We start from the raw sequence: 10,471 nt of genomic DNA on the forward strand, positions 1-10,471 counted from the left end.
GTAATGTGCTGAGGTGAGTTTTCTTTACATTCACCCTTTTCTAGGTTTACTGAACTTCTTGAGTCAGGTTTATTATTATTATTATTATTATTATTATTATTATTTTAACATGTATGGAGTTTTTCAACCATAATTTCTTCAGATTCCTTTTTCTGTGATCTCTTCATGTAATTCCAATTAGACATATATTCGATGCCTCTACTTTCCTTAGTGTCATTGTGATTTTATTCATGTTTTTTTTCAATTTCTTCCTCTCTCATCTTCAGATAGGGAAATTACTATTCATCTAACTAAAAATTCTCTGACATTATTCCCAATCTGCTTTTATGAACATCTTTTAAATTGTTTGAGATAGTATTTCTTTTTATTCCCCTGTTCATATATCACAGGCATATTTCTGTTTAATCCTTGTAAAAAATATTTATAAACTTTTTTCAAATGCCAGCAGGGTTACCCATGGTGAACAGGTTTCAGTGCAGCCTCTAGACTAAGACAGACTTGGAAGAAGGAAGAGGCCATCCACTTCTCAAAGAATTGGCCAGTGAAAATGTATGAATAGCAGTGAAACATGGTGCAATATAGTGCTGTAAGATGAGCCCCTCAGGTCTGAAGGCACTCAAGGTACAGCTGGAGAAGTGCTGCCTCCTCAGAGTAGAGATGACCTTAATGATGTGGATAGTGTAAAGCTTTAAGGACCACCATTTGCTGATGTGGCACTTCTCAGGATGAGAAGAAACAGCTACAAACATCCATTAATAATCAGAACATGGAATGTACAAAGTATGAATCTAAGAACATTGGAACCTGTCAAAAATGAAATGGAACACATAAAGATTGATATCCTAAGCATTAGTGAACTGAAATGGACTAGTTTGGGCCATTTTGAACCAGAGGATCATATGATCTAATATATCAGGAATGACAAATTGAAGAAGAATACCATGGCATTCATCATCACAAAGAATGTATCTAGATTTATCCTGAAGTATAATGCTGTCAGTGATAGGATAATATCCATATACCTACAAGGAACACTAGTTTATACTAATTTTATTCAAGTTTATGCACCAACCACCAAAGCCAAAGATGAGGAAATTGAAGATTTTTACCAACTTCTGCAGTCTGAAATTGACCAAACATGCAATCAAGAGGTGTTAATTATCACTTTTGATTGGAATGCAAAAGTTGGAAACAAAGAAAAATCACCAATAGTTGGAAAATATGACCTTGGTGATAGAAATGACGTTGCAAAACCAATGGCTTATTTGTTGCAAATACCTTTTTTCAACAACACAAACAGTGCCTGTACATGTGGACTTCACCACACAGAGTACACAAGCATCACATTGACTACATCTGTGGCCAAAACAAGGCCAGGAGCTGATTATGGAACATACCATCAACTGTTCATAAGCAAGTTCAACTTGAAGCTGAAGACAATTAAAAGAAGTCCATGAGAACCAAAATATTACCTTGATTATATCCCTCCTCAATTTAGAGACTAACTAAAGAATACATTTGATGCATTCAACACCAATGACTGAAAACCAGAGGAATTGTGGGATGACATTAAGAACATCATCCAGGAAGAAGGCAAAAGGTCATTAAAAAGACAGGGAGGGAAGAAAAGACCAAAATGGATGTCAGAAGAGACTCTGAAACTTGCCCTTGAATAGAGAGTAGCTAAAGTGGATGGAAGAATCGACAGGATAAAAGAGCTGAGCAGAAGATTTCACAGAGCAGCTCTAGAAGGCAAAGTCAATTATTAAAATGAAATGTGCAAAGACCTGGAGTTAGAAAAACCAAAAGGCAAGAACACACTTGGCATTTCTCAAACTGAAAGAACTGAGGAAAAAAATGAACCCTCGAATTGGAGTATTGAAAGATTCCATGGACAATATGTGGAGTGATGCAAGAAACATCAATAGAAAATGGAAGGAATACACAGAGTCACTGTATCAAAAAGAATTTGTAGATTATCACCCATTTCAGGAGGTGGTATGTGATCAAGAACTAATGGTACTGAAGGAAGAAGTCAAAGCTGCACTGAAGGAATTGCCTGAGAACAAGGCTCCAGGAATTGATGGAATACCCATTGAGATGCTTCAGTGGACAGATGTTGCACTGGAGGCACTCACTTAGCTATGCCAAGAGATTTGGAAGACAGCTACCTGGCCAACTGGCTGGAAGAGATCCATATTTGTGGATCCATATTCCAAAGAAAGGTGATCCCACAGAATGTGAAAATTGTCAAACAATATTGATATGCCCCACAAGTAAAATTTATGAAGATAATTGGCAAAAATGGTTGCAGCAGTCTGTATATTGAAAGAGAACTTCCAGAAATGCAAGATTGATTCAGTAGAGGATTGGATTGGAGTGAGGGATATCATAGCTGATATCAGATGGATCCTGGCTCAAAGCAAAGAATACTAGAAAGATGTTTACTTGTGTTTTATTGACTATGCAAAGGCATTTGATTGTGTGGCTCATAACAAATTGTGGATAACATTGAGAAGAATGGGAATTCCAGAATACTTAATTGCACTCATGAGGAACCTGTACATAGACCAGGAGGCTGTAGTTCAAACAGAACAAGGGGATATAGCATGGTTTAAAATCAGGAAGGAAGTGCATCAGGGTTGTATCCTTTCACCATACTTATTCAATTTGCATGCTGAGCAAATAATCTGAGAAGCTGGACTATTTGAAGAAGAATGTGGCATCTGGGTTGGGGGAAGGCTCATTAACAACCTGAGATACACAGATGACACAACTTTCCCTGCTGAAAGTGAGAATGACTTGGAGCACTTACTGATGAAGATTAAAGACTACAGTCTGCAGTATGGATTACACCTCAATATAAAGAGAACAAAAATCCTCACAATTGGACCAATAAGCAGCATCTTGATAGATGAAGAAAAGATTGAAGTTGTCCAAGACTTTATATTACTTGGTTCTGCAATTAATGCCAATGGAAGCAGCAGTCAAGACATCAAAAGACACATTACATTGGGCAAATCTTGCAAAAGACCTCTTTCAAGTGCTGAAGAGCAAAGATATCTCTTTGAAGACTAAGATGTGCCTGACCCAAGCCATGGTATTTTCAATCGCCTCATATGCATGTGAGAGCTGGACAATGAATAAGGAAAATCAAAGAAGAGTCAATGCTTTTGAGTTGTGGTGTTGGTGAAGAATGCTAAAAGTACAGTGGACTGCTAAAAGGACTAACAAATCTGTCCTGGAGGAAGTGCACCCAGAATGCTCCTTGGGAGTGAAAATGGCCAGACTCAGTCTCACCTACTTTGGTCATGTTGTAAGAAGGGATCATTCTCTGGAGAAGGATGTCATGCTTGGTAAAGTGGAGAGTCAACAAAAGAGGGGAAGACCCTCAACAAGATGGGTTAACACAGTGGGTGCAGCGATGGGCTGAGGTATAGTAGGGATTGTGAGACTGGCACAGGACTGGGCAGTGTTTTGTTCTATTGTACAAAATGTCACTATGAGTCAGAGATGACTCGATGGCACATAACAACAACAACAACAATCTGCTAATTCCAAAATTGTGAGGTTAGTCTACATTAAGTATTTTTTTATTTATGCATAGGTCCTTTTCCACCATTCATCAGTTTGTTGTACTGTGGTGGCTTGTGTGTCACTGTGATGCTAGAAGATATGCCAATGGTATTTCAAATACCAGCAAGACCACTCATGTTGGATATGTTTCAGCAGACCTTCCAGACTAACACAGACTAGGAAGAAGGACATAGCCAGATCCACTATGGGAAAAAAAGAAAAATTGGCCACAGAAAATCTTATAAATAGCAAGGAAACATTGTCTAATATAGTGCTGGAAGATGAGCTGTTCAGGTTGGAAGACACTTAAAATATAACTGGAGAAGAACTGCCTCCTCACAGTGCAGCTGACCTTTATGACATGGATGGAGCAAGGCTTTCTGAACCTTTATGTGCTGATGTGGCATGAATCAAAATGACAAGAAAGAGCAGGAAACATCCAATAATAATTGGAACGTGGAATGATGGAGTATGAATTTAGGAAATGTGGAAGTTGTCGAAAATTAAATGGAGTGCATAAAGATTGACATCCTAGGCATTGGTGAGCTGAAATGGACTAGTACTGGTCATTTTGAATCAGACAATTATATGGTCTATTATGCCAGCAATTACAAATTAAAGAGGAATGGAAATGCATTCATCATCAAGAACATTTCAAGATCTATCCTGAAGTACAATGTTGTCATGATAGGGTAATAGCTATCTGGCTAAAAGAAGATCAATTAATACAACTATTATTCAAATTTATGCACCAACCACTAAAGCCAAAGATGAAAAATTGAAGACTTTTATCAACTTCTGCAGTCGGAAATTGACCTAACATGCAATCAAGATGTATTGACAACTACTGGTTATTGGAGTGTGAAAGTTGGAAACAAAGAAGTAGCACTGATAGTTGGAAAATGTGGCCTTGGTGATAAAAATGATGCCAGAGATTGCATGACAGAACTTTGCAAGACCAACAACTTATTCACTGCAAATACCTTTTTTCAACAACATAAATGGAGACTATACACAGGGGCCTCAGCAGATGGAATACACAGGAATCAAATAGACTACATCTGTGTAAAGAGGTGACAGAGAAGCTTAATATCATAAGCCAGAGCAAGGCCAGGGCCAATTGTGTATGAGACCATCAATTGCTCATAAGCAAGTTGAAGGTGAAGCTGAAGAAAACTAAAACAAGTCCATGAAAGCTGAAATATGATCTTGAGTATATAGAACCTTGAATTAGAGACCATCTGAAGAACAGAGTTGATGCATTGAACACCAGTGACTAAAGACCAGACAAGTCATAGGAGGACATAAACAGCATCACATATGAAGAAAGCAGAAGTCATTATAAAGACAGGGAAGAAAGAATTAAACAAAATGGACCTCAGAAAAGACTCTGACTTGCTCTTCAACAGAGACCTAAAGTGAATGGAAGAAATGATGAAGTGAAAGATCTGAACAGAAGATTTCAAAGGGCAGCCTGAGAGGACAAAGTAAGGTGTTATAATGAAATTCGCAAAGACCTGGAGATGGAAAATCAGAGGGGAAGAACACACTCAGCATTTCTCAAGCTGAAAGAACTGAAGAAAAAATTCAAGCCTCAAGTTGCAATACTAAAGGATTCCAAAGGCAAAATATTGAATGATGTAGGAAACATTAAAATAAAATGGAAGGAAGGAATATACAGAGTCACTGTACCAAAAAGAGTTGGTCAACATTCAGCCATTTTAGGAGAGAAGATATGATCAAGATGCAGTGTTATTGAGGGAAGAAGTCCAAGCTGCACTAAAGGAACTGGTGAAAAAAACAAGACTCCAAAAATTGATGGAATACCAGTAGAGATGTATCAGCAAACAGACACAGTGCTGGAGGTGCTCTTTTGTTTATGCCATGACATTAGGAGGACTGCTACCTGGTCAACCGACTGGAGGAAATCTTTATTTGTGATTCCAAAGAAAAGGGACACGACAGAATACAGAAATTGTGAAGCCATATCATTGTGTCATACACGAGTAAAATTTTGCTGAAGATAATTTTAAAAATGGTTGCAGCAGGACATGGACAGGGAACTGCCAGAAATTCAAGCTGGATTCATGTAGAATGAGGGATATCATTGCTGATGTCAGATGGATCTTGGCTGGAAGAAAAGAACACCAGGAAGATTTTTACCTATGTTTTAAAGATCATGCAAAGCATTCAACTGTGTGAATCATAATAAATTATAGATAATACTAAGAAGAATAGGAACTCTAGAACACTTAATTGTACTCATGAGGAACCTGTACTTAGACCAAGAGGCAGTCGTTTGAACAGAACAAGGGGCTACTGCATAGTTTAAAATCAGGACGGGTGTGTATCGAGGTTCACCACAACAACTCAATCTGTGTGCTGAGTAAATAATCACAGAAACTGGACTACATGAAGTAGAATGCAGCATCAGGATTGGTATGCGACTTACTAACGATTTGCTTTATGCAGATGACACAACCTTGCTTGCTGAAAGTGAAGAAGACTTGAAGCACTTACTGATGAAGATCAAAGACTACTCTTCAATATGGATTACATCTCAACATAATGAAAATAAAAGTCCTCACAACTGGAGCAATCAGCACCATCATGATAATTAGAGAAAAGACTGAAGTTGTCAAGGGTTTCATTTTACTTGAATCCACAATCCACACCCATGGAAGCAGTAATCAAGAAATCAAATGATGCATTGCATTGGATAAATCTGCTGGAAAAGAACTCTTTAAAGCTTTTAAGAGCAAAGATATCACCTTGAAGACTAAGATGGCTTGACCCAAGCCATGGTGTTTTCAATAGCCTTGTATATATGTCAGAGCCGAATAATGAATAAGGAAGATCACAGAAGAATTGATGTATTTGGATCGTGGTGTTGGTAAAGAATATTGAACATACCACAGACTATTAGAAGAATGAACAAATCTGTCTTAGAGGAAGGACACCTGAGAGTGCTCCTGAGAAGCAAGAATGACCAGACTTTGTATTTCATAGTTTGGTCATGTCAGAAGGTTCCAGTCCCTGGAGAAGGATATCATGCTTGGTAAAGTGGAGTCAGCGGAAAAGAGGAAGACCCTCAATGAGATGGATTTACACAGTAACTGCAACAAAGGGCTCAAGCATGTTAACAATTGTTAGACAGGCCATGGACAGGACGGCGTTTCATTCTGTTGTACATAGAGTCACTACTTGTCAAAAACAACCTAACCCAACATTAATATGTGTACTTTCTGACCTGCAGGTGGCAGTGGAGCAGCAGGACTGTGTGAGAGGCTTCCACTGGGCTTGCCAGTGTGTGTGTGTGTGTGTGTGTGTGTGTGTGTGTTAGTGATGGGGAGTGGGCTAGCAGGTACCAGGACATAAACTTAGAGAACTAAAGTTTCTTACTGTGGAAAATGAAAAAAAAAAAAAAAAAAGGCAGGCTATGACATGTAGTTTCAAAAGCAGGGAGAGTGGAGATTAAGGAGATGAATGGACTGTTGTTGAGAAAATAAATTCACCCCTTCCCTTTCTGGTTCAAATGCATGATTTGAAATGAGTGTCCTGTAACCCCTTGTTGAGACCTGCAGGTTTTCCACAGCGAAGGCAAGCCTTTGTGTGCCATGGAGGCTGCCAGAACCAGGGAGTCCAACCAGACGCTGGTGATGGAGTTCGTGCTGCAGGGTTTCTCAGAGCACCCCGTGCTGCGGCTGCCACTGCTGGGCTGCTTCCTGGCACTCTATGCCGTGGCTCTCAGCGGCAACGTTTTGATCATCACCATTGTGGGCTGCAGCTCTGGCCTCCACAGCCCCATGTACTTCTTCCTGTTCAACCTGGCCACCATGGACATTATCTGCACCTCCACGATCCTGCCCAAGGTGTTGGAGGGCCTGATTGCACAGGAAAATACCATCTCCTATGCAGGCTGCATGGCCCAGCTCTTCTTTATCCTCTGGTCCACATCCTCTGAGCTGCTCCTGCTCTTGGTCATGGCTTTAGACCGTTACGTAGCCATCTGTCACCCACTGCACTATGGCACCATCATGAGCCCATGGGTGTGTGCAGCATTGGCTGGGGGTGTGTGGAGTATCTGTGCCTTGAATGCCTCTGTCCACACTGGTTTGATGGCACAGTTGACCTTCTGTGGCCCCAATGTCATCACGCACTTCTTCTGCGAGATCCCCCCACTTCTGCTGCTCTCCTGCAGCCCCACAAAAGTGAACAGCATTATGACTGTTCTGGCCGACAGCTTCTATGGCTTTGCCAACTTCCTACTCACTCTGGCCTCCTATGGCTGCATTGTGGCCAGCATCCTGCGCATCCGCTCTCGGGAGGGCAAGCGCCGAGCTTTCACCACCTGCTCCTCCCACCTCATTGTTGTCTCTGTGTACTACACAGCTGTGTTCTGTGCCTACATCAGCCCAGCCTCTAGCTATAGCCCTGAGAGGAGCAAAGTGGCTGGAGTGCTGTATACAATGCTAAGCCCCACCCTGAACCCGCTCATTTACACACTGCGGAATACAGAAGTGCAGTGTGCCCTGGGCAAGCTTGTCACCTTATGCCAAAGGTGATCTGAGAGCATGAGCCATCCTCCCCACCCATCCCCAGCTCATGGATGCCAGAGCTGAGATGAGCCTGGTGTCTGCAGTCATCAGGGATGCACCTTTGCAGAGTGGCTGGTTTGCTTGGACTTGTTGCCAGTGCCCCTCCTATTCAGCATCAGGACAAGTGGTCTACAGAGCAGAACTGCAGATGGAAACAGCCTGGTGGAGTTGGCTTCTCTTGGGCCCTTGACTCCTAAAACTTCCCCCAAGTCTTTCTATATCCAGGTCTTCCTTAGCTGTTCCCTTCTTCTACACCCCCAAACTCTAACAGAAAGAAGCACCACCTATGGGCACCTTCCCCTAACTGGCCACATCTATTCTCCATCTCTGCATAGACCATCCCACTCAGTACTGCCCAGCTGAAAGTGGCCTCCCCTAGTATCCCATCCACCTCTTCTAGGAGCACTGTCCCTCACTGAGCCACTGCTAGCTGCAGTCCCACCCTGCTGTGAATACTAAATGTACCAAGTGACATCTTGTCTCTTCCAGGAGTTCTGAGTTCCTTGTGACACCATCTCTGTCTGGAACTGGTGCTTCACAGATAATAAATAGACTTCAGTTATGACCTTGACGTAAGGGCTCAACACAGTGTGTGTGAGAGTGCACTGAGCAGTCATCACTGTCCCAGTGACTATATCATGGAAAGGGTGGGCCTGAGTGTATGATCCTGTAGCCCTCCAGTGTCTGGGAGTCATGTAATACAATTTTTTTTTTCTTAAAACTCTGTCTTGACTCAGTATGGGACTCTAGTTGGAGTCTGGTTGCAGTTGTTGAACAATTGATTAAGTTCACTTCACCTCACCCCTTATGGGATTCTCACACTCTTGGGCCACTCTGCACCTGCCCTAGTTGCCCAGCTAGGTACCCAAAACCTAGGAATAGCACCTGTGTTCTGCAGAACTATTCAAAATGCTCAATCTCCAGGATGCCAGAAACCCCAGATAACCCTCAGCTATACATAAGCCACTTCCTACAGTTCAGGTTGGTGCTGTCTCATCCACTTCCAGCCCCCTGCCCAGCTTTGCCAGGGGTCTCTCTCATTTGAAGTTGTAAATGACAGAGAATCCACCTTTCATCCCTCCAAGAGTCTTATGCTGTGTCCTGCCACCATAAAACTTAAAATCCTACCTGACAACATATGATGATGAGCCAGGTCACCTGAGGGTGCAGTGTCTGGCCTAGATCTCACACCTGTAAGTTCCTGTAGTGAGTCACTCAGGTCTAGTTGAAAGAACTCCTCCACCAGTGGATGTCCCATGTCTAGGACACCCAATTCTGTTATCGTAGATTCTTATATGGTAAATAAGGACAGTTCAACACTAGAGAAACAGTCAGTCTAATGTACCACATAATAAAACAAAGGAAAAGAACCACATGATCATATAAATTGATGTAGAAAAACATTTGGCAAAATTTGACACCCTTTCTTGATAAAAACTCTCCTATTGAAAGGAAATTCCTCAACCTAATGAAGGGCAAATACACAAAGCCAATTGCTAGCATTATTCTCAATTAAGAGAGACTGAAAGCATTCCTTTTGCAAATGGGAACCAGACAAGGATGTCCTTTCTTACCACTCTATTCAATATTGTATTGGAGTCCTCGTCAGAGCAATAAGGCAAGAAAGGGAAATAAAAGGCATCCAAAGAAGAAGTAAAACTGTATTTGCAGATGATATGATCCTTTACATAGAAACTCCCAGAGACTCAACAAGAGTTGAGCCATTCTCACTTCCAAGGAGCATTTTGGGTGTACTTCCTCCAGGACAGATCTGTTAGTTCTTTTAGCAGTCCATGATACTTTCAGCATTCTTCGCCAGCACCACAACTCAAAAGCATCAACTCTTTTTCGGTCTTCCTTATTCATTGTCCAGCTCTCACATGCATACGAAGCAGTTGGAAATATCATGGCTTGTGTCAGGTGCACATTAGTCCTCAAGGAGACATCCTTGCTCCTCAGCACTTGAAACACTTCCTTCGCAGTTGACTTTCCCAATGCTACACATCATATAAAGTCCTGACTGTTGCTTCCATTGGTATTGATTGTAGAACCAAGCAACGTGAATTCTTTGACAACATCAATCTTCTCTCCATTTATTGTGATGCTTCTCATTGGTCCAGTTGTGAGCATTTTTGTTTTCTTTATATTGAGACATAATCCATACTGCAGACTATTCTTCAATCTCCATCAGTAAGTGCCTCAAGTCATCCTCACTTTCAGCAAGCAAAGTTGTATCATCTGCATATCTCAGGTAGTTAATGATTCTTCCTCCAATCCTGATGCCATGTTTTTCTTCA

The 10,471-nt window shown here is 41.4% G+C and overlaps 1 protein-coding gene across 1 annotated transcript; it reads left to right on the plus strand.

Annotated features, from left to right (window-relative positions):
* The first annotated feature begins 7,193 nt into the window (after positions 1–7,193).
* LOC103212624 (olfactory receptor 13A1-like) lies at positions 7,194–8,141 on the plus strand. Its single transcript, XM_007958602.1, has one exon. The coding sequence runs from the start codon at positions 7,194–7,196 to the stop codon at positions 8,139–8,141; it is 948 nt and encodes a 315-aa protein (XP_007956793.1).
* The last annotated feature ends 2,330 nt before the right edge of the window (positions 8,142–10,471 follow it).

The sequence above is a fragment of the Orycteropus afer genome, unplaced genomic scaffold (genome assembly GCF_000298275.1).
Source record: "Orycteropus afer afer isolate SDZICR_OR568_19922 unplaced genomic scaffold, OryAfe1.0 scaffold01035, whole genome shotgun sequence".
Lineage (NCBI taxonomy): Eukaryota > Metazoa > Chordata > Mammalia > Tubulidentata > Orycteropodidae > Orycteropus > Orycteropus afer.

Coding starts and splice junctions, on each gene's coding strand:
- LOC103212624 (XM_007958602.1), top strand. CDS start 7,194: ATGGAGGCTGCCAGAACCAGGGAGTCCAACCAGACGCTGGTGATGGAG.